Here is a 25,820-nt window from a genome sequence, read left to right as displayed (position 1 = left end):
TGCAGACTTATAAAAAGAAGAGGGGATGCCACACAGTGGTAAACATGGCCTTGTCCCAACTTTTTTGAGATGTGTTGATGCCATGAAATTTAAAATCAACTTATTTTTCCCTTAAAATGATACATTTTGTCAGTTTAAACATTTGATATGTCATCTATGTTGTATTAAATATGTAATAAAATATTGAAATTTGAAACTTCTACATCATTGCATTCTGTTTTTATTCACAATTTGTACAGTGTCCCAACTTTTTTGGAATCGGGTTTGTACTTGCCACATAGTGATTTAATGATTTATAGGCTGGAAATAATGAGTGCAAAATTGGTACAATTTTGTATGTTTCATTGCGTCATGACAAATGATACAATTGAGTGTTTACATTAGTTTTACACTTCAGGAATAACTTCACAACATGCATACAAAATATTTAATAAATATTTAATTTAAAAAGCCAATTTCCTAGTTCGGACATCACTTTTGAGCACTACTGTACATGTTGTACTGTACATTCTAAATGTGTCCCTTGAGAATTAATTGTTTATTGAATAAATTATATTTTAAAATATATATTAAAGTATAAAACAGATATTTTGTAATAATCTTTGCCATCAAATAAATGCAGCCTGGTATGAGCATAAGTGACTTGAGCATAAGAAAACATGTTTATTATGTTTATATAATACTGGCCAAATCATATGTAGAATATACGTTAAATATATGCTGTAAACACAGCACAAGTATTTTTAATTTTATTACAAGAATATATTAGAAAATGTACTTTTGCTTACATTTCCTATCATAAAATGCATTTTTCAAAATGCAAAGAATTATCACAAAACTCATCCCTATAAGGGAGATGTGATGCTGCTTCATTTTTTCACAAATATTTTCCAACATGAGTTGTTTTTGTTGGAAATTGTGCACATACCCTAACCAAACTCTTTCTAAATGCACAATACAAAATTCATGAATAAAATATACAAAAGTGCACCTGTTCATTCTTAATTATTACCAATTCCCACTTTTCAAAATAAGTCATTAAAATGAATAATTCAATTATTCAGGCAAAATATACAGTATATATATCCTGATAATAATGTTTGTAATTCAATAAACTAATAGTATTATACATTACTTTTTGTTTTTTATTTAAACATTGTTTTGTATTTCAACTATATTTTGCTAAAGCACAATGTTATTTTTATGTTTATTGACACATAAAACTTTCTCAGTTGTTTTCATGCAGGCCTGCCCAGATCCTAATGGATGCTATGACCCGAGTCTTTACCCTGTGAGCCTTTATGGACAAAGATATGGGACGAGAGATGAAGAGGAGGGGAATCTTCCTCAGGCAGTGCACTGTTCATAGAGATGTTGAAGGTGAGAGGAAACTAGTGTCACTAGAGTGTGTGTAGGTGACACTGGCTCTATAAGTATGATAAGATACAGAGAAAACACACACACACACACACACAGACTGGATTTTTTCAACCAGTGCACAGTTATCAAGACATACTGTTTACTGCATCAATATTATGGGTGAGTCCAAGAACATATCGTCTTTATTTAGAAAAAGACAAAAAGAGATATGGATACATTTGAATAATTTTATGTGTTTAAAGTCAAATATGAACCTGTACATAAAACGACTTCAAAAAGTATATTAGATTTATAAAAAGTATAGCCTATATGTAATACTTTTTTAATAAGCTATCTGTAATACAAATAACACTTTTTGTCTTTTTTTTGCAATAAAATGTTGTTTTCTAATGCAATGATTAGATTGCAATCTAATGCAATGATTTGATTAGAAAATGTCTGCAGGCATTTTTAACTGTGTATGTACAGAAGAATGTGTATAGAGGTGTGTCTGATTGCTGTAGGTGTACACAGACTTTATAAAGGTCTGCGCACTTTTGTGAGGGTCTATGACAGAGAATATTGCTTGAGCCGTAGGGTCAGAGAATATTTAAGGTAAGTGCAAATTTGGTTTTTAACTGCAATTTAATTATGTTGATTTAAATTGTTTTACATATGTGTCATGTTTTCATTTAATTTTTTAAACTGCGCTTTACTGCTATAGATATTTATCAAATATTTGAAACATTCTATTCAAAATAGAAAATGCAATTAAATAAAAAAAATCAATATTTTCATTTTACAATGAATTGTACATTTGGATGCTGAAGTGAATAGAACAAAATTACTTTTTACAAAGTTACACTTATAATTGCTATATAACTAAGCAAATAGAATAAATGATGACTTAAAAATGTGAAGGCACTTTAGACTACACAACAGTTTGAGCACAAAAACAATAGCACAAATTATTGCATGAGCTGAAATTATTGGTCTCATGCCATATTTTATTTACACACTTCTTATGTACAAAGGTCAACACAAACTAACCTTAAAAAGACCCACAGACCACATTTAGTGGCTAAATGTATCATTCAAGAGGTACAACGGCAACATAATTCTCAGCCTTTAATAAGTCGATAAACAGTTTAAGTATTGTACATTTTAAATTATTGCAGCCTTGCCAGATCAAAGTATTGTTTGCATGTTAATACATGCCTGTACAGTAGATGGTGCAGCTCAAACAAACCTTTCAGTGGTGCAGTCATTCTGTATTGCAGAAGAACAGGACACTGGAGAAGAAAGTTCAACATTCATCAAAAAAAAAAAAAAAAAGAGAGAGAGAGAGAGAGAGAGAGAGAGAGAGAGAGAGAGTGAGAGAGAGTGAGAGAGAGAGAAAATAAAGAAAGAAAAAACAAATGTGATGTTTATCTAAAGTCATTCATTATTTATGCTTATTAGTATGGTTGAATTGGATCATCGAAGGTCAGCAGCAAAGACACTGGTCAATAAAGTGAGATTAAATGCATAAAGTATATTTGTGTCATTTAACAAATGTAATTATTGCAGGTTTGTGTACCATTCTGAGTTTGCTTTTCACTGTTTTTATTAATTTTGAGGAATACTGACTGTTTTTGTGCAAGTGAGATGAGTAAATGCTCACATTTATTCTAGAACTACCATCATCTTCACACAGCGAACACATCTACACCTTATTCCCCATTTCCCTCAACAAGTGGTTAGGAAAGCTGTAACTTGTAACTTGCATTACTTGTGTATTTGAAAAAGTAATGCAGATATTTTCTTGTAAAAAGTAATGCATTGCTTATTACTAGTTACTAGTTACTTTAAAAGAGTAATCTGATTATGTAACTTGCGTTACTTACATACAAATGCGTTACCCCCAAAACTGTTTCTAGCTGCTCTGAATGTGAACATCAAAACCAATAATAAAGAACACTGTCTGGTAAGCATCCATATTCCAATTCCTTACAATTCACCATGATTCTAAAGTTACTTTGATTTGATTTGATTAATATGACAGCAGACAGACACGCTTACTGATAAGTTTCCACATTTGCAGTCTGCCTTGTAGCACTCACACTCCTGATGTTTGGAGGGTAAACATGAACTTTAATTTATCAGTCATCACTGGACAGGAAACACACACACAAATACTGTCATACCAGAGGTCCAGCCATCATGTTTAAGTTGTCTACATCTCTGCTTTGAACTATAACAACCAGTAGAACAAGAAGGATGTTATATGACATCTCACTGTTTCAATTCACTAAAAAGTAATAACATGGAGTTGTTCCATACAGGATGTTCCATACAGAGAAATCATTATGCTCTTAAGGTTGCTTTCCTTCCAAGGAAATGATGTCACTTCTAGTACAAACCAATCGCCTTCATTGTATTAACTCAAAGTTTTTAATTTCAATGAACTCAAAATTAAGCCAACCAGGAAATGTACTTTTTTAAAGTTAAACCAACAATTCTTTTTTTACATTCTACAGTTTGGTGGATTTTGGACAGAGCATGTTTGTTTAATTTTAATTAAAATTAAATTATTTTCTTAGTCTTATCAGAGGGAGAAAATTTGTCCACCCTGTTACATGACAATGCAATGTGTAACAGGGTGGACCTTAACAAGGTGGACGTTTTAAGCTAATAAAGCCTATTAGCTTGGAAAGAACAACATGCTAGCAGAAAATTAACATTCATGAAGAATTTTAACAGATATAAAATGTATTTTAAAAATAATTAAACATTTTAATGCCTGGTATAAAAATGACAACAGGGTGGACATGTTATGTTTTACGCCAGATAAGTCTTCTAGGTCAAGTCAAGTCATCTTCATTTATATAGCACTTTCACAATACAGATTGTTTCAAAGCTGCTACACAGTGATAATAGGAAAATTAATATACAGAGATTGTTTTGGATTTACAGCAGCTCTAAGAAAAAGTTATTATCGAGCTAAAGTAAGTTTTTGATTGAATCATTTCCGTTGTAAAAATTGTAAAAAAAATTGTATTCTAGATGAGGAAAAGAGAGAAATGTTTATGCTCGTAAGTTTGCTTTCCCTCCAAGGAAATGGTGTCACTTCTAGTAAGTAATGTGATTTAGAGCATACACTTAAGATTTTAAAGGGCAAATAGCACCAGTGTAACAAGGTGGATTGGAGTTTAAGAGACATAAACTAATTTAATGGTTTTACACATAAAAAAATATGTATCACAATAAATTGTATTTTATGTCAAAGAGAATAAGTAAATATATACTAACACCCCAAATTGCTAATTTAGAAATATATATATAACCTTAATTTCAAAATGATGATGAGAAAACATGATTGGTGACATGGGAATTCGCCTGTCAAATGCTTCATAATTATTTATTTTATTATCATTCTTAGTCACTAACCGAGCTGGATAGTATCTAATTCTCCAAAAACTCCAAAACTGAAATACTTGTATTTAGATTGTATTATGTTTTAAAATACGTTTACATTTTCCTTTAAAAAAAAAAACTAATATATATTATTATACCATTCAAATCAATGTTATAATCAAGTTAGGTTAAAAGTAATCTAAAAGTAATCAAAGTAGTCAGATTATATTACCTTAAATGTGTAATGTAATAAATTATGTTACTAATTACAATTTTAATCATGTAATTTGTATTCAGTACTAGACTACAATTTGTAAGTAATCTACCTGCACTGGTCACCAATCATTAAGAATTTGTGTTAGATGGAGTACATGTATGCATGAAAAAACAATGTGGCATTTAAATTCATTGTGATGCTTAGCGTACCTATATGATAGTTAGCAGAGCTGTTTATTGTGTCATTTTACTGTCATCTGTCGTCAGACTTATGTGGAGATGAACGAGTCGGTGAAGAACCCAAACCAGCAGAGCTATTGGCAGGAGACAGGCAGATGGGTGGGCTATGAAGAGACCTATGATGTTGAGGCGGGCCGCTGGGGCCCCTCCCACATCTCCTACCTCACCTTAAAGAGCCTGGTGCAGTTACGCAGGACAATGAACACAGGTGAGGGAGTGACTGTGAAGTCAAACCTCAGCTCACCTCTTTTAGTAGTTATATACAATATAATTCATTTAATTTACATTAAGCTTCACATTTCCTATGTCAAAGCTGTCTCATTATCACTCTACCAAACACTATATAATGCTTAAGCTGGATTTTTATTAACTAACATTAACAAATATTAATATACTGTAATACTGTATTGATGTACATAAAACTACTGTACTAATATATTAAGAATTAGGTATATGTATGCTTGATTATGGCTTATAAATGACAGTTCCGGAAGTGTTCCCAAAGATTAACCTACACTCACATTCTAGTCTCAGTCCTGTCCTGACATTTGGTCAGAAGGTTAGCATGGGTATTAGCAAGCGTGGAATGTGAGCAAGAATGTAACTTCACTGCACATGCTCAGATGAGATGGTAGTAGATAGTTAGTGTCCCGTAAAACCAGCTCTACCTGTGCTCCTCAGCTTTGGCCATATGTTTGTGTTTATTGTGGTAAAGCTCAGCCTCAGTCATAGCCCTCATCTTCTCTTTTGCCTTACTCTTTCCTTTGCATTGACTTCTTTTTTCATGGTTTTTGCTTGGATCAGGAGTGGTGATGCTGGACAGAGAGGAGAAGATGCTCTCCAGTATTATTGAGAAGATTGTGGATGCCCTAGTTAGCAAAAGGCAGATTCAGCCAGGGGACAGAGATAAGGTTCTTCAAGCATTAATGCACCAACAGAGGTACTACACACAAAAGTTTTACACATAAAGAAGTACTAAAAAGTGTCAAATAATTGTTTGCAATCATTCACTAAACATGGCTGCAAATGCATCAAAAAAAAAAAAAAAAAAAAATAGCAGAGAACACAAAGCAAGCTGCTGCAGAAAAAGTGCACAATTCATGTGCTTGTAAGCCCATTTCCTATCATGCTTTGGTAAATCTTAATTATGTAATGAAAAGTCAAAATTATTAGAGATGCATAAAATATAATACCTCTGCTAAGAAGGCACAGCCAATAAGCGCGCTTGTTACTGTGTGACGTCAGCCAGTGTTAGCCTGCTGAAGAGAGAGAAGCATTAAGTGTTTTGACGCTGAACTATAATTTTCTGTAAAGTGAATGTTTATTTACATGAGTCATTGGAAAGATACCACATCTATACAAGTGTCCGCTATCAGAGACGTTTGAACAAGAAATGCCCTGTGGTCTGACTGTGCTGTCAAAATCTTAATCATTCCATTAAATTCTGGAAACTGAATCCTTGCCTCAGGTGTCCTTATGGACACACTAGTGTGATCACACACCCATCTGGACTAGTGCACAGACAGTTCTAATGAATCCTTTTCCACAACCTCTGTTGTTAATTGTTATCTCTAATATTACAGTGTACCAGGGTTTCCTGTATAGTTTGCAGCATTATTTGGTAGAGATTTTTTTTGTTCAAGAATATATAACTATTGGTATCGGCATAAAACAATTTTGACATATTAATAATTTTTACCTATTATGTCAAAATTGACAAACTTCGAAATTATGACATAAAATGTCATTATTAGGATATGCTAAGTAATAATTAGCCTATGAAATAAAAAGTCGCAATTATGAAATAAGTCGAAATGACATACTAACTTAGACTTTTAATGTCATAAATATGACTCATAAATATGACTTTGTATGTCATAATTTTGACTTTTCATCTCATTACAATAATTTACAAAAGCATGATTTTTTTTTTTCTTATGTGGCCTAAATGAGACTAAAGCGGTTTCTCCTCCTGTCAGATATGTGCTGCTTAATGTATTTGAGACCTGTTTTCCTCAGCACGTAACTTACATCTTGTGATTGCATTCTTATCTGTAAATGTTAAAGTCACACGATTATTTCCATTTTGGAAAAAAAAAGCAATTTTAAGTTGTTTTTCCCCTGTCTGTATCGTGACTTCAAAACTGAGGTATGTACTGATACGTCATTTGTGTGTACCATTGCATTCCTAATTTCAAGAAAAAAATACAAGACATTGTTCAAATACCTGTCTAACAGTTACAAAAATGATGGTCCCACTTTATATTGGGTGTTTTTTATGATGTATTTGCGTAAAAAAAAGAAGAAGAAGAAGACCTTAGCATCCACTGACAACAGAATAGCATCGTGGCAGTGAATTTGACTCATATGAGCCTCATTATCTTTAGAATTAGTAGTGTGTGTAGTGTTGAAAGCAGTAGTCACCCTGAACAATTCACCTTTAAAAGCTTTAATTTCATTTCTTTTACTCTCTCCAGTCAGTCAGTAGAGACCCAGCCTCTGACTTCAGGCTTGGAGATGCAGAAATTCTCTGTAACAGAGAAAGTGAGCATGTTTTCTTGTTTTAAATGTTCTGAGCATAACTATAAAGTTAATTCTTCACACCAAGAATGATAACTCTAACAATAAAGATAAAGATATAGATCAAAAAAACATTATATAAAGAATATCAGAGTCCCTACGGAAGAGGATTAGGGCCAAGCAATAATAAAAAATGAAAACCATCTCGAGATTAAAGTTGTTAAATTTCAAGAAAAAACTCGAAAAAAGAAAATAAAAAAAAATTAAAAAGTCGAAATAAAATTTTGAGAATAAACTAATTAAATTACGAGAAAAAACGTGCTAAATTTTGAGAAAAAAATCGAGATAAAATGTTGAGAATAAACTCATTAAATTAGGAGAAAAAAATCGTTATATTTCAAGAAAAAAGTCGAGATAAAATGTTGAGAATAAACTCGTTAAATTACGAGAAAAAAACTTGCTAAATTTTGAGAAAAAAGTCGAGATAAAATGTTGAGAATAAACTCGTTAAATTACAAGAAATAAGTCATTAAATTACGAGAAAAAACGTTAAATTTCAAGAAAAAAGTCGAGATAAAATGTTGAGAATAAACTCGTTAAATTACGAGAAAAAATCTCATTAAATTTCAAGAAAAAAGTCGAGATAAAATGTTAAGAATATTTTTCCTGTAATTTAACAAGTTTATTCTCAACATTTTATCTCGACTTTTTTCTCGAAATTTAACGTCATTTTTCTCATAATTTAACGAATTTGTTCTCGTAATTTAACAAGTTTTTTTTCTTGTAATTTAACGAGTTTATTCTCAACATTTTATCTTGACTTTTTTCTTGAAATTTAATGGCATTTTTCTCATAATTTAAAAAAAAATTTCTCATAATTTAATGACTTTTTTCTCGTAATTTAATGAGTTTATTCTCAACATTTTATCTCAACTTTTTTCTCGAAATTTAACAAGTTTTTTCTCGTAATTTAATGAGTTTATTCTGAACATTTTATCTCGACCTTTTTCTCGAAATTTATCACGTTTTTTCTCGAAATTCAACGAGTTTGTTCTCAACATTTTATCTCAACCTTTTCTCGAAATTTAACAAGTTTTTTCTTGAAATTTAACAAGTTTATTCTCAACATTTTATTTAGACTTTTTTCTCGAAATTTAACTATTTTTTTCTCAAAATTTAACAACTATAATCTCGAGATGGTTTTATTTTTTTTATTATTGTTTGACCCTAATCCTCTTCCGTAGAGTCCACACCACAATAACAGCACTGAAACAATATCATTGGAGTCACTTTCAGAAAGATTTTTCCCAGCTGATGAACAATTGACAGCGAATCAGAATCCATCCTGCTTTAAAGAGCTTGAGTATTTAAAGCAGCAGATAACAAAACTGCAGCGCGAGCTTAAAATGAACAGAACAATATCTTCTGTTGGTGTGAACGCTAATAAAGTTATCGTCTTTGGTGTGAACTAGCCTCAACACATTGCATCTATTGTTTATTTTCTTGGTTTTGAATGAAATGACTTATCATTTGATATTTTTTGACTATGTGGTTATATTCTCAACCAAAGAGGGACACAGCTGATAGTGCAGAAGCCTCGATGGTGCTCGTAGGTGAGGATAATATCAATTTCTGTGTTTTTATAAATAATCCCACTTATATCATTTACATTCCAAAAAAAGTGAGACTTACTAAATAATTAATGTGTTTCTGTTAGCAAACATTGACAGTGTTTAATTTTGTGTGTTTGTGTGTAAGGTGCTCTGGAGTTCCTGGAGAGGCCTACAGTAGCATTTGTGCGCTTACGGGATGCTGTGGTGCTGGAGTCGGCTCTGGAAGCTCCTGTGCCTGTGCGGTTCATCTTTATCTTGATTGGCCCATCCACAATTGACATGGACTATCGTGAGTGCGGCCGAGCGATGGCAGCACTACTAGCTGACAAAGTAAGAGAACTGACAGGAAAAACAAATAATTGCAACAGTTACCTATTTAGATTTAGCATGAGTCTATCAATTTAAAAAGAGCTCTACAGTATGTTAAGTGCTCCCTATATTTATTTCTTCTGCTGAACACAAAAGAAGATATTTTGAAGAATGTCAGTAACTAAACAGTTGATGGGCCCCGTTGATTTCCATAGTATGGTGAAAAAAAAATACTGTGGAAGTCAGTGGGGCCTATCAACTGTTTGGTTACCAACATTCTTCAAAATATCCTATTTTGTGTTCAGCAGAAGGAAGAAACTCATACAGGTTTGGAACAACTTGAGGGTGAGTACAAACCCGATTCCAAAAAGTTGGGACACTGCAAATTGTGAATAAAAAAGAAAATGAATAAACTCATAAACTTATATTTTATTCACAATAGAATATCGATAACATATCAAATGATGAAAGTGAGACATTTTGAAATGTCATGCCAAATATTGGCTCATTTTGGATTTCATGAGAGCTACACATTCCAAAAAAGTTGGGACAGGTAGCAATAAGAGGCCGGAAAAGTTAAATGTATATATAAGGAACAGCTGGAGGACCAATTTGCAACTTATTAGGTCAATTGGCAACATGATTGGGTATAAAAAGAGCCTCTCAGCGTGGCAGTGTCTCTCAGAAGTTAAGATGGGCAGAGGATCACCAATTCCCCCAATGCTGCAGCAAAAATAGTGGAGCAATATCAGAAAGGAGTTTCTCAGATAAAAATTGCAAAGAGTTTGAAGTTATCATCATCTACAGTGCAAAATATCATCCAAAGATTCAGAGAATCTGGAACAATCTCTGTGCGTAAGAGTCAAGGCCGGAAAACCATACTGGATGCCCGTGATCTTCAGGCTCTTAGACGGCACTGCATCATATACAGGAATGCTATATTGTAATGGAAATCACAACATGGGCTCAGGAATACTTCCAGAAAACATTGTCGGTGAACACAATCCACCGTGCCATTCGCCGTTGCCGGCTAAAACTCTATAGGTCAAAAAAGAAGCCATCCAGAAGTGCAGGCATTTTCTCTGGGCCAAGGCTCATTTAAAATGGACTGTGGCAAAGTGGAAAACTGTTCTGTGGTCAGACAAATCAAAATTTGAAGTGTTTTTTAGAAAACTGGGACACCATGTCATCCGGACTAAAGGACAAGGATAACCCAAGTTGTTATCAGAGCTCAGTTCAGAAGCCTGCATCTCTGATGGTATGGGGTTGCATGAGTGTGTGTGGCATGGGCAGCTTACACATCTGGAAAGGCACCATCAATGCTGAAAGGTATATCCAAGTTCTAGAATAACATATGCTCCCATCCAGACGTCGTCTCTTTCAGAGAAGACCTTGCATTTTCCAACATGACAATGCCAGACCACATACTGCATCAATTACAACATCATGGCTGCGTAGAAGAAGGATCCGGGTACTGAAATGGCCAGCCTGCAGTCCAGATCTTTCACCCATAGAAAACATTTGGCGCATCATAAAGAGGAAGATACGACAAAGAAGACCTAAGACAGTTGAGCAACTAGAAGCCTGTATTAGACAAGAATGGGACAAAATTTCTGTTCCTAAACTTGAGCAACTTGTCTCCTCAGTCCCCAGACGTTTGCTGACTGTTATAAAAAGAAGAGGGGATGCCACACAGTGATAAACATGGCCTTGTCCCAACTTTTTTGAGATGTGTTGATGCCATGAAATTTAAAATCAATTAAAATCAATCTTATTTTTCCCTTAAAATGATACATTTTCTCAGTTTAAACATTTGATATGTCATCTATGTTGTGTTCTGAATAAAATATTGAAATTTAAAAACTTCCACATCATTGCATTCTGTTTTTATTCACAATTTGTACAGTGTCGCAACTTTTTTGGAATCGGGTTTGTAAATGATGACAAAATTTTGGGTCAATTATTCCTTTTAAGTACACTTTTAAAAGTGCACTTTGTAATCATGTCAAATTAAAAGTTTTACTTTAAAGTACAATTATATCATCATGTATTAATCTTTTTTAATGCTTTAAAGAAGTACACTTATTTTGATGTGTTGACTGACATATTAAAGCACATGTACTTGATATAATTTTAACTGTTGTGTTTTAAAGTTAAAATATTTTTCAATGTACTCAATAGCAACTTCATCATTAAAAATGTGTAATTACAAATATATTTAACATGACCTATAAGTTTCAATAGAAAACCAATATGACAACAAAATCTACAACAATGTAAAAAGGGGAGTGGTCTAATAATGCAACCATATTAATTATTCATGCCCCAGAGCATGCTAGGAAAAAGGAGAATGTGAACCACAAAACAATCATCTTTCCATCTTAATAGGCCAAACTGAAGATTAAAGATATAAATGAGAAACAGCACATTTTATGTTTTTCTTACATCTGTCTTTCACACACAGGTGTTTAACCAAGCAGCTTTCCAGGCTCAGAGTGACCGGGAGCTGACTGATGCCGTGGGAGATTTCATGGACTGCTGCATTGTGATTCCGCCCACTGAGATTCAGGATGAGTCTATGCTAACATCACTCATCCCCTTCCAAAAGAGACTACTGCAAGAGAAACTCCGCCCCTCTGACCCCAAACTCCGCCTGGAAGTCAAACCTCGCAAGCGTAAGGACACATACACCAAGTACAACCCATGATTAAAGGATATGAAAACTGTATATGGGCATACTTCCAACAGTTCTTCTGCTAAGGGGGCATATGCACTAGATCAATATTTTACTTAATTGAATAAAAACTCAAGTGTTTACTGGCAAACACAAAATTCATGATGATAAATAATTGCATAAGAGTAATAAAAAAAAATAACTATAAGCAGATGAGGGGTTCAAGCAGTTGAAACCTCAATTCTTATGTTATGGGATATAATTGTAGTCTAAAAGTAGTCTAAAACTACTTTAAAGGGATAGTTTACCCAAATATGAAAATTCTGTCAGTAATTACTCACCCTCATGTTGTTCCACACCCACAAGACCTTCGTTTCTCTTTAAACTCATTAAATTACAAAAAAAAAAAAACTCATTAAATTTCGCGAAAAAAGTCTAAATAAAATGTTGAGAATAAACTCATTAAATTACGAGAAAAATGTTGTTAAATTTCGAGAAAAAAGTCAAGATAAAATTTTGAGAATAAACTCGTTAAATTACAAGAAAAAACTTGTTAAATTTCGAGAAAAAAGTCGAGATAAAATGTTGAGAATAAACTCATTAAATTACGAGAAAAATGTTGTTAAATTTCGAGAAAAAAGTAGAGATAAAATGTTGAGAATAAAGTCATTAAATTACAAGAAAAAAGTTGTTAAATTACGAGAACAAATTCGTTAAATTATGAGAAAATCTCGTTAAATTTCAAGAAAAAAGTCGAGATAAAATGTTGAGAATAAAGTCATAATTTAATGAGTTTATTCTCAACATTTTATCTCGACTTTTTTCTCTAAATTTAATGAGTTTTTTTTTCTCGTAATTTAACGAGTTTATTCTCAACATTTTATTTAGACTTTTTTCTCAAAATTTAACGACATTTTTCTCATAATTTAATGAATTTGTTCTCGTAATTTAACAACATTTTTCTCGTAATTTAATGACTTTATTCTCAACATTTTATCTCAACCTTTTTCTCGAAATGTATCTATTTTTTTCTCGAAATTTAACGAGTTTATTCTCAACATTTTATTTCAACTTTTTTCTCAAAATTTAACGAGATTTTTCTCAAAATTTAACAACTATAATCTCGAGATGGTTTTATTTTTTTTATTATTGCTTGGCCCTAATCCTCTTCCGTAGAGTCCACACCACAATAACAGCACTGAAACAATATAATTGGAGTCACTTTCAGAAAGATTTTTCCCAGCAGATGAACAATAAAAACATTGACAGTGAGTCAGAATCCATCCGGCTTCATCCTGCTCTTTAGAACAAAAATAAAGTTATTTTGATAAAATCTAATGGCTCAGTGAAGCCTTGCATTGCCAGCAAGACAATTAACACGTTCAATGCGTAGAAAGCTACTAAAGATGTATTTAAAACAGTTCATGTGACTACAGTGGTACAACCTTAAAAATATAAAGCGCCGAGAATACTTTTTGTGCACCAAAAAAACTAAATAACGACTTTTCACTAGTGATGACTAGTGAAACTAGTGATGGGTGATTTCAAAACACTGCTTCAAAGCTTTACAAATCTTTTGTTTCAAAACAGTGGTTTGGAGCATCAAAGTCACGTGATTTCAGTAAACAAGGCTTCGTTACATCATAAGTCTTTCGAAATTTCAGTGGTTCATGTGACTTTATTAGTTTGATATGCAATCTGAACCGATGATTCAAAAAAAAAGATTCGTAAAGCTTCAAAATAGTGTTTTGAAATCGCCCATCACTAAATATTGTTGAAAAGTCCTTATTTCGTTTTTTTGGCACACAAAAAGAATTCTCGTCACTTAGTTTAGTTAAGCTTGGACATGTCCCAGAGAAGATATAGACATTGGTTAATACAAGCCACACCCAACATTTTCATTGGCTCATATGTGACTCTGAACCACAAAACCAGTCGCAATGGTATATTTGTAGCAGTAGCCAACAATAAATATGAGTCAAAATTATAGATTTTTCTTTTATGCCAAAAATCATTAGGATGTTAAGTAAAGATCATGTTCCACTAAGATATTTTGTAAATTTCCTACCATAAATATATCAAATTTATTTTTGTGAGTGGATATGCATTGCGAAGGACTTCATTTGGACAACTTTAAAGGCGTTTTGCACCCTCAGATTCCAGATTTTCAAATTTTTCAAAAAGTTGTATCTCGGCCAAATATTGTCGTATCCTAACAAACCATACATTAATAGAAAGCTTATTTATTCAGCTTTGATGTATCAATTTCAAATAATTGGCTCTTATGACTGGTTTTGTGGTCCAGGGTCACATATGTGGTAAATGCTCAATGAAACCCAATTTTAAGAATAACTTTTTGGCAGGATTATCTTTAGATGGTATACATTTTAAATTGTGTGTAAATTGGACCTACAGTCTAGGATGATTTTGAAAAGGTAGCTTTTAGAAAATGTAAAATGACAGAAATATTTCCCGAAAAAAATTTTTTTGTGAAGCGTGTGACCATTGGATTCAGAAGTATTGAAAAAAAAAAGTGAAATATTGATTGAATTTGCACTGACCATAGTTATTAACCAAAAAAAAAAAAATAAATAAATAATGAAAATTGGAAATAATGTAAATTAAATTTGTGCACATATATAATTCATGTTAGCTCAGGTCCATTAATTACAGTCAGGCAATGTGATAACCTTCTGGGTGATATAAGACACCTCCACTTTGGGTCATGATCGCCTTGTTGGCGTTTACTTATGACTGACTGTAAATTAATGCTAAAAATCTTTTTTTTTTTAATCTTACTGTTAACTGAGCACAGATTTCTAATGCTAATCTATCTTCCAACAGCTTCAAAATCCTCAGGACCCCCTCCAGAAGATCCACTAGCACGTACTGGTGTTCCGTTCGGTGGCATGATCAGAGACATGAAGAGACGATACCAACACTACGTCAGTGACATCACTGATGCCTTGAATGCTCAGGTTGTTGCTGCCATCATCTTTATCTACTTTGCTGCACTCTCACCTGCCATCACCTTCGGAGGTCTCCTTGGTATGTGTGTTTTGCCAGAAAGAAAACTTCATTCACACTGCACACAAGTCCCAAACCTAGACCGAAGTTCAAGCATCAGAATTTTGAGGCTGCAATTTTACAATCTAAATATATGCCTGAAAAACCATTCAATTTCGTTAAAGGGTTAGTTCACCCAAAAAGTAAATTCTGTCATTAATTACTCACCCTCATGTCGTTGCACACCTGTAAGACCTTTGTTCATCTTCAGAACACAAATTTTTATATTTTTGATCAAATCCGATGGCTCAGTGAGGTCTCCATTGCCAGCAAGATGATTAACATTTTCAGATGCCCAGAAAGCTACTAAAGACATATTTTAAAAAAGTTTATGTGACTAGAGTGGTTCAACCTTAATGTTATGAAGCAACGAAAATACTTTTTGAGCACCAAAAAACAAAATAACGACTTTTATAATAACGTGAAAGGCACGTGATTTCAGTAAACAAGGCTTTGTTACATCATAAGTGTTTCGAAATTTCAATGGTTCACCACTGAGGGGCGTGACTTTGGCATTTTGACATACAGTGAGTCTCAAACTCCATTGTTTCCTCCTTCTTATATAAATCTCATTTGTTTAAAAGACCTCAGAAGAACAGGCAAATCAACATAACACCGACTGTTACGTAACAGTTGGGATCATTAATATGTACGCCCCCAATATTTGCATTTGCCAGCCCATGTTCAAGGCATTACACAAGGGAAGCAGGGGTGATAGCGTTCCGGCACCACGCCGGATTTCCGTCGTAGGCTACTGTGGCTGCGGGAAAAAAAAAAAAATCAGGTTCTGGTTATATTGGTCTACTGCGGCGTTTTAGTGCCATGTTAAAAAATAAATAAATAAATAAATAATAATAATAATAATAAAGATTGTCTAATGTTTATGTCTGTTTTTAAAAGCACAGAAGAGAATATGTGCTGTTCTGTTAGACATCGTTTCAGCTATTAAAATAGTTCCGTTTTGTATGTATGGCAGTGATTTCGTTTCTGTTTTTATTAATTAAGTTGTAATGGGAAGATTTTTTATTCGTCAGATATAAATAAGGTATAGGCGCATATCCATTGGTTTGTGCGGAGAGTGGAAGCTTGCACAATGCAATACAGAGGCGCCAGAGCCGTCACTTGCACTTTTTTTATCCAGTGGAAACGAATTATCCTCAAAACAATACATGCCTTACCGACATCAAATACATAGATGGAGAGATTTAAATTATTGCTTAACGAAATAAAACAAATCAAACCAAAAACTCTTTCATTATATCTGTAAAGATGCATTTCTCGCGTCAAAGTGGAGATTTCTATTAAGGATCTTGCGTCACTGATTTAGAATACACTAGTTTATTCATAAATAATTCAAATATCCCCTTACCCTCCGACACATTCATTGTTATGTACAAGGAATACAAGTTGATGTAGACTAATATAAATTTAAAATACATCGTTTTAATAAATACAAATCAGCAAAACTGTTTCAAGTGATAGGCATTATTCAATTAAAAATCAATGAATAAAACATTATGTTGACCAGGTGGATTATTCATTGAAATCATGGAGAATGACATTTAGTTTTATTTTCATCATGAATGACAGCGCACCGTGTATTTACAGACAAACGAAATCTGCAGAAGTCTCTTTACTGCGGAACTGAACTTAATAAAACAGAAAAAGGAATCAATGTGTCATACATACAAAACGGAACTGTTTTAATAGCTGAAACGATATCTAAACGTTTTGCTATGTTCTGTCTATGCAAACAGAACAGCAGTAGGCTACATAGGCTAATAAATCAAGCGCGTCATCGTCACAACCATAGCCTTGTTTCCGCACGGAATAAAGTATTTTATTCTCGGAACATTTCGACTTTATTCTCCGACTTTATTTTTATTATTAATATTATTATTATTTTTTGCAGAGGTTAGATATTTCGACTTTATTCTCTGAATATTCCGACTTTAATCTCGGAGTTTCGACTTTAATCTCGGAAACTTAGATTTTTTTTTTTTTTTTTTTTTTTTTTTAACATGGCACTATATGTCGTCGTATTCATCTGTCATTTAGATCTGAGATGCGCAGGTCAGAGAGCAGCTTTAACGCTCAACGACTCATGAGCCAATCAGAAGTAGTTAAGGGGCGGGCCTCGTGTCTTTGTCAAATAGATTGATACAGGTTAAGGCAATGCTCCATGCGCGAAGGTGTTTACAATTGTGTCTCATATTTCTCAACTCAAAACGTAAGTCATGGCTATGTTTATGAAGCCAGGGGAAGACATTAAAGACATTGATAAAAGCATAAAGAATAAATGGCGCTGGGCTTGGATTGAGGATGTGGGTAGCGACGGAAAGCCCTATTATTGCCACTTACTGACCTGTCTTGGTATGACTGTAGCATCTGCAGCATTTACTTCCAGTGATTGTACTAAGATGGGCTAATAAGGTCAATGTAGGCACTGAACATATTGAGAAGAAAATGCTGTCTTTTCTTGAATAATACTGAGGGCATAATGCAAATATGAAAATATCTAAAAAAGAGCCACTTGTCAATAATGATGATCAGGGTTATACATACTTAGGCTGTTTATATATTTGGGCCCAGGGGCCAACAAGTTGTGTTAAAAGTGCGTCGCATACATAGTACCCTCTCGGGGGGCAAGGAAAAAAAGTTCAGGCTCAGGAATTTTTTTCACTATCAGCCCTGAGGGAAGGCAGTATTAACGTCTGGATGTGCACAGCTGAATCATCAGACTAGGTAAGCAAGCAAGGACAATAGCGAAAAATGGCAGATGGAGAGATAATAACTGACATGATCCATGATAACATGATATTTTTAGTGATATTTGTAAATTGTCTTTCTAAATGTTTCGTTTGCATGTTACTGTTAAATGTGGTTAAAGTTACCATCGTTTCTTACTGTATTCACGGAGACAAGAGCCGTCGCTATTTTCATTATTAAACACTTGCAGTTTGTATAATTCATAAACACAACTTCATTCTTTATAAATCTCTCCAACAGTGTAGTGTTAGCCGTTAGCCACAGCCTCATTCAGAATCAAATGTAAACATCCAAATAAATACAATACTTACACGGTTAGAGCGTGAGCAATTAAAGGGGCAGCAGCCCTGAATCGGCGCATTTCTAATTATGCCCCAAAATAGGCAGTTAAAAAAATTATTTAAAAAAAAATCTATGGGGTATTTTGAGCTGAAACTTCACAGACACATTCAGGGGACACCTTAGACTTATATTACATCTAAAAAAACGTTCGATGCCACCTTTACTTTGTGTTCCGAAGATGAATGAAGGTCTTATGGGTGTGGAACAACATGAGGGTGACTAATAAATGACAGAATTTTAATTTTTGGGTGAATTAACCCTTTAAATGTTCAGAAATTTCAAACTATAAATTCAAAGATGTAAAATGTGGCATACAAAAAAAATCACCATGGGTCTTCATGTTTTTCAGCTGATCACTCACAATCAATCTGATTCTTTCTGCCTTTCTAAACAAAGCTTGAAGAGAGAGAATGACACGAATCAAGACTTTTGAATACATTTTTATTTGGCACTGCTTCTCTCCACAGCTGATAAGGTGGATAACATGATGGGTGTGTCGGAGCTGATGATCTCCACTTCAGTGTTGGGCATTGTCTTCTGTCTGGTTGCTGCCCAACCTATACTTGTTATCGGCTTTTCTGGGCCGCTGCTGGTGTTTGAAGAGGCTTTTTTTAATGTGAGTGTTTGTCTCTCTTTACACTGTTTATTTGACATACAGCATTGATCTTGTGTAACTGAAATTCTCCCATCATGCTTTCCCTCCTGGCTGTAGTTCTGCAAGTCTCAGGGCATTGAATACATTGTAGGCCGAGTGTGGGTTGGTGCATGGCTGGTGGTTATCGTGGTGGTGATTGTTGCACTGGAAGGAAGCTTCCTGGTCCGATTCATTTCCCGTTTCACTCAAGAGATCTTTTCCATCCTCATCTCCCTCATCTTCATCTACGAGACCTTTGCAAAACTCGGCAGGGTACACACTTTATTTGCCATTTTATTGTTTTGCTGAATTCTTTACATCTTCATGTAACCATTTCCTATATATCTTTTGGATTCAAACATTTTTGCTCATTTCAATTTTAGGAATTTAGTTAACCGGAGATAGAAGGTCATGCTCAGCTGTTATCATATGCAAAAGACAACCGAAATAGGGGTGGGCAATATGAACAAAATCTTATATACATTAAAAACATAGACAGCAGCAGATATATTAGGCTGCTGGCACTTTAAGACCGAATGCACTGATCTAATATACTGATACACATGCGGCTTATTTCTCAACTGTTTACTTTCACTTAAGACATAAATGACGTTTACACGGATACTCGCAAAGACAGGCATTTTGACATATGTAAGTGTGTGTATTTGACCTACAAAAAGAACACAGTTCAGTACTCACGCACTCTATGAGCAGCTGCATCATGTTGCGCGTCTCTCAGACTACACTCAGAAACCATCTCTCAGACAGCACACACATATACCGAAATGAGCTCGCTTTCGCTGCTTATTGAACTTCAACGGTTTAAAGTCCCCCTGTAGTCAATAATTTTATACCTTAAAGGTGCCCTCGAATGAAAAATTTTATTTATATTGGCATAGTTGAATAACAAGAGTTCAGTACATGGAAAAGACATACAGTGAGTCACAAACTCCATTGTTTCCTCCTTCTTATATAAATCTCATTTGTTTAAAAGACTTCCGGAAAACACTCGGATCTCAACATAACACCGTTACGTAACAGTCGGGATCATTAATATGTATGACCCCAATATTTGCATAATGCCAGCCCATTGGACGCATTAGACAAGGGAAGGCAGTATTAATGTCTGGATCTGTGCACAGACAAGGTAAGCAAGCAAGAACAACAGCGAAAAATGGCAGATGGAGCAATAATAACTGACATGATCCATGATATCATGATACTTTTAGTGATATTTGTAAATTGTCTTTCTAAATGTTTCATTAGCATGTTGCTAATATACTGTTAAATGTGGTTAAAGTTACCATTGTTTCTTACTGTATTCACGGAGACGAGAGTCGTTGCGATTTTCATTTTTAAACACGTGCAGTCTGTATAATCCATTTAAACAACTTCATTCTTTATAAATCTCTCCAACAGTGTAGCATTAGCCGTTAGCCACAGAGCACAGCCTCAAACTCACACAGAATCAAACGTAACCATCTAAATAAATACTTTACTCACATAATTTGAAGCATGCATACAGCATGCATGACGGACATCTTGTAAAGATCCAATTGAGGGTTATATTAGCTGTGTAAACTTTGTTTATGCGATGTATGTCGAGAGCTGGTGGGGCAGAGGGAACGCATCTCTTGAAGGGGCCGTGCTGAAAAAATCAGTGCATAGTTAATGATGCCCCAAAATAGGAAGCTAAAAAAATTAATTTAAAAAAATATATGGGGTATTTTGAGCTGAAACTTCACAGACACATTCAGGGGACACCTGAAAAAACAATCTAGGGCACCTTTAAAACTCATCTTTGATCACCAAAATGACACATTTAAAAAATTTTCCTGTGAAAAAAAATGTCTTCAAGCCTTAAAATAGCTTGAATGTAACTCTACACCCTTGCCTCATTTATTATACTCAGATATATGAATATGCTAATTAGCCCCACCTCCACTCACATGAGCTCAAGATCCACTCTGTGAACTTACTGAGGTAAACGCTGCACAGTTGTATAGCTTTTTACAACGCCAGACACATAATGGTAATTAATATGATTAGCCTTTTGCTTGACTATTATCAAACAGCTAAAAATGTGTTGCTAATTTTACACAAGCCATGTTCCCGTTCACGATTCAGACAGATGCCTTCTAACAATCAGTATCATTAGAAATGCTTTGAACACCTTAAAGGGATAGTTCACCCAAAAATGAAAATTTGATGTTTATCTGCTTACCCCCAGGGCATCCAAGATGTAGATGACTTTTTTTCTTCAGTCGAACGCAAATTATGATTTTTAACTGCAACAGTTGCCATCTGTCAGTCAAATAATAAGAGTAGATGGGAACTTGAACAATAAGAGTCGAAAAAACTTCCATAGACAAATCCAAATTAAACCCTGCGGCTCGTGACGGCACATTGATATCTTAAGACACGAAACGATCGGTTTGTGCGAGAAACCGAACAGTATTTATATAATTTTTTACCTCTAATACACCACTATGTCCAACTCCGTTAGTGAGGTCTGATCGCGCTCTGACAACGGAAGTGATGTCTCGCGCTCATTGAAGTATATGGGCGAGACATCACTTCCAGCACCAGAACGCATTTTTTGACCTCACTAACAGGAAGCTGAACGAAGTTGGACATAGTGGTGTATTAGAGGTAAAAATTATATAAATAATGTTCGGTTTCTCGCACAAACTGATCGTTTCGTGTCTTAGAACATAATGTGTCATCACGAGCCGCAGGTTTTAATTTTGATTTGTCTAAGCAAGTTTTATTTACTGTTATAGTTGAAGTTCCCATCCACTGCTATTATTTGACTGACAGACGGCAGCGGTTGCAGTTAAAAATTATAATTTGAGTTCGACTGAAGAAAAAAAGTCACCTACATCTTGGATGCACTGGGGGTAAGCAGATAAACATCAAATTTTCATTTTTGGGTGAACTATCCCTTTAACAGTGGAGAAAGGCATATAGTTCATCATAACATCATTATATACAGTGCATCATACAACCACTATATTGCTAAATCTACCCAATTTTTCATATAAACAGAAAAAATGCACGCAAACGATAAGCTTTCATGACGATGCAGCATGGCAATGTCACGTGAGTCTAACTGCGATAGAAATGATAGTTCAAAATCTCTACTTGTTAACAAATTTCTACCGGTTAATCATGACTGGTATCTCCTACTCCTATAGAGAATAGTTTACTTGATCATACTTTCAAAATTAATATCTTCCAAAGGTTTTTCAACACTAATCGCTCTAATGCAGAATTATTAATTGATGGTGCTTGCAAAGGCAAATTACAAGCCTCAAAATGCATGGGTTGTTGAGGAGAGAAGTGTTATTACTTGTCTTGTCTTTTATCTTGGACAAGTAATAACCACTTAGCAAGTTGCACCCAGAACACAGTCACACAACCACTTAAAGGGTTAATTCACCCAAAAATGAAACTTCTGTCATTAATTATTCACCCTCATGTCTTTCCAAACCCATAAGACCTTCGTTCATCTTCGGAATACAAATGAAGATCTTTTTGATGAAATCTGACAGCATTCTGTCCCTCCATAGGCTGCCTGCACAAGACAAGAATTGTATTTATGTATTTTAAATTTCTAGAGCATAGTTGTGATGATGCTCACTCAAGAATTAATATACTATAATATTGTACAATAATATACTATACCTTTCTCTCTTTGTTTCATCCTTTATTTTAGGTTTTCAAAGAACACCCTCTTATCCTGAATTACGAACATTTAAACAATACGGTCGAGGACCCTTGGCACTCAGTTGTCAACTATCAGAGACTCCTAGATAATGCTACAGGAAATGTATCTGTCGTGAGAAGCGTTCAACACCAGCCTTATCCCAACACCGCTCTTCTGTCCATGTGTCTCATGTTTGGCTGTTTCTCTATTGCATACTACCTACGCATGTTTAAGAATGGCAAATTCCTGCCAGGAAAGGTAAATAGATTGTTAGTTCTTAGCGATTCTTAGCGATTCCAGTTCTTATTCTTTTAAAATTAGAATGTTTTTAAAACTATAGTGTATCTTTATTGTTATCATTCTAGTTATCGTCCATGTTGTGAACGGGCTTTTACTCCTGGTTGGAGACTTATGTAAATGTTTAGTTTATTTATAGAGTTACGTTTCAACTAAATGTAATGGTGCAATTATTTAGTAGTGTGTAAGCCATTTACATCACAACTAAGCTAAGCTGTAACCTACGCACAGCTGGTTTTCCATTGAGTAGGTTCCATTAATGTAAAGATCTGTTTGATGCATAGATTCGACGTTTGCTTGGTGACTTTGGAGTTCCCATTGCAATTTTCCTCATGGTTGCTGTCGATATCAATATTGAGGATACATACACTCAGGTATGTCTGTTATTTAGTATTTGTGTAAATAATTGAATTATGATGGAATTCCATTTAATTAAAAATCTTATTTTCATTGTAGATTATAAGTAGATTCATTGTTTTTTTAGGTTTCTGATGGGTAATGGCTGCCTTTATAGACAGAAAAGACTTTTAGGGCACCAATCCAGAACCAATCTTGTCTGGATTTTGTCAAGTTACTGTCTTGACCTCTCTGACCTTTGACTTGTGTCACAGAAACTGGTAGTGCCTAAGGGTCTTCAGGTGTCCAACCCTAAGATGCGGGGCTGGATAATCAACCCTATGGGTGAACACAAGCCCTTCCCTGTGTGGATGATGTTCGCCTCCGTTGTTCCAGCTATGTTGGTCTTCATCCTCATCTTCCTCGAGTCTCAGATCACCACGTGAGTGATGTTTTCTGGAGGAAGATGATTTGGTACAATCAATTTCCCCATTAACTGACAGGATCAGGCTTCAATAAATTTTCTGTCCTCACTCCAGTGAAAATGCTGCACATGCGCTTAAAAATAAAGGTTCTTTTGCCATTGATGGTTCCATTAAGAATAATTTACATCCATGGAATCTTAAGATTGCACAAAAGGTTCTTTTAGTGGAAAAAGGATCTATAGAATCCCAATTTGCGTACTAATGCATAATTCTGTGCCATTACAACATAAAGTAAAATATACAGTTATATGGAGCAGTATTACATAGTGTGACAGAAACTGAAAGCGACTGGTTGGGTCAGTGTGATGACCCAACATTGGAGATGAAAGATTCTACCAATGCTTTGAACAAATAGAACAAAAACTCTTTGAATAATGACTTTCTATGCTAATTTAGTTTATAAACTGGTCTTTTCACTTGTCTCTCGTTTTTCAAGCCTAATTGTGAGTAAACCAGAGAGAAAAATGGCCAAGGGTTCTGGCTTCCACATGGATCTTCTCCTCCTGGTGAGCATGGGAGGTCTGAGTGCAATATTTGGCGTTCCTTGGTTGAGTGCCGCAACCGTCCGATCCGTATCTCATGCCAATGCCCTGACTGTCATGAGCAAGGGCCCAAAACCTGAGATTGAGAAGGTTCTGGAACAGAGAGTCAGTGGAGTAATAGTGGCTTTGCTTGTCGGTATGTTGACATACGTCTAAAATTCTGGTTCTTACAGTACTATACTTCCTAAAGGTACATTAGCATCTTCTCTGTCTGTCCGTTTAGGTCTTTCAATCCTCATGGAGCCCATTCTAAAAATGATTCCCATTACGGCTCTGTTTGGAATCTTCCTCTACATGGGAATCACATCCCTCAGTGGGATTCAGCTTTGGGATCGAATGCTGCTCCTCCTTATTCCGAAAAAGTATCACCCTGATGAACCTTATGCTACAAGAGTATGTGCTACCATTACTCTGTTGGAATACTTTGCATTTCGAAATTCTCTTTCTTGTAAATGTTACATTCTTGAGGTTGGTTGCCTTTTGCATATGAAAACAATTGATCCTGGTCTCTGTCTCCCTCTGCAGGTCAGCACCAGTAGGATGCACGTGTTCACTGCCATCCAGATTGTGTGTCTGGCAGTCCTGTGGATGGTGAAATCGAGCCCCGTGTCACTGGCTCTACCGTTCATCCTGATACTCACCATCCCTCTGCGCATGTTCATGACTGGACGACTTTTCACTGAGCAAGAGATGAAATATGTAAGTGGCACAATCAATGACAGTCAGAGACAACAAAAAATGGATTATTGCAAGTTGAAAACAAAGTGAATTGAACTTACCATTACATTTTCATAATATTCAAGTTAAAAAAAAACAGTAACAGTACATAAACATATTGGATGACATGAGGGTTAGTAAATTATCAGTAAATTTTAATTTCAAAGTGAACTAATCCTTTAATACAACAACTCTTCATAGCAACCACAGCTCCAAAAAATAACAAATGATCACCAAAAAAAGCACCCTAGAAATAGTCCATTTGACTTACATGCTATATTCCACTATCAGTTCCACTGATTTGGAAGAGTAAATAATGTAAATGAGTAAATAATGACAGCATTTTTGTTTTAGGTGAACTATTCATTTAACATATCTTAATTAATTTCCTTTGTACTTTGTATCTTCAAAATAGCTTGACGGTGATGATTCCAAGGCAACATTTGAAGAGGAGCCAGGAGTGGACGTATATTCCGAATCTCAGATGCCATTATAGATACTTTTCCTGTGACCAAACTCATTTTTTCACAATCGACTTTTCATGTCAACAGAATTAGAGTGCAGCCAGCACAAAATTCTGACAAAATGTTGCCCAA

At 34.7% G+C, this 25,820-nt stretch overlaps 1 protein-coding gene across 1 annotated transcript; it reads left to right on the top strand.

The window, feature by feature from the left end:
* The first annotated feature begins 1,944 nt into the window (after positions 1 to 1,944).
* slc4a1b (solute carrier family 4 member 1b (Diego blood group)) lies at positions 1,945 to 25,820 on the top strand. Its single transcript, XM_067368852.1, has 17 exons — positions 1,945 to 1,974; positions 5,239 to 5,419; positions 6,016 to 6,151; positions 7,689 to 7,755; positions 9,302 to 9,344; positions 9,490 to 9,674; positions 12,118 to 12,328; positions 15,172 to 15,375; positions 18,972 to 19,120; positions 19,217 to 19,411; positions 22,857 to 23,105; positions 23,429 to 23,518; positions 23,756 to 23,922; positions 24,402 to 24,643; positions 24,731 to 24,900; positions 25,033 to 25,206; positions 25,640 to 25,820. Exons 2-17 carry the CDS (start codon positions 5,251 to 5,253, stop codon positions 25,718 to 25,720), a joined length of 2,532 nt encoding a protein of 843 aa, XP_067224953.1. The 5' UTR covers positions 1,945 to 1,974; positions 5,239 to 5,250; the 3' UTR covers positions 25,721 to 25,820.

Source organism: Chanodichthys erythropterus, chromosome 19 (assembly GCF_024489055.1).
Source record: "Chanodichthys erythropterus isolate Z2021 chromosome 19, ASM2448905v1, whole genome shotgun sequence".
Taxonomy (NCBI): Eukaryota; Metazoa; Chordata; class Actinopteri; order Cypriniformes; family Xenocyprididae; genus Chanodichthys; species Chanodichthys erythropterus.
Note: the sequence above shows the minus strand (reverse complement) of the source record. Positions and strands in the feature narration are given on the sequence as shown.

Excerpts from the sequence above, each read along its gene's own strand:
- slc4a1b (XM_067368852.1), top strand. The coding sequence starts at position 5,251 with ATGAACGAGTCGGTGAAGAACCCAAACCAGCAGAGCTATTGGCAGGAG. Across the intron at positions 9,675-12,117 it reads CAGCACTACTAGCTGACAAA|GTGTTTAACCAAGCAGCTTT; the intron begins GTAAGAGAACTG and ends TTTCACACACAG. Across the intron at positions 23,106-23,428 it reads GCAAATTCCTGCCAGGAAAG|ATTCGACGTTTGCTTGGTGA; the intron begins GTAAATAGATTG and ends TTTGATGCATAG.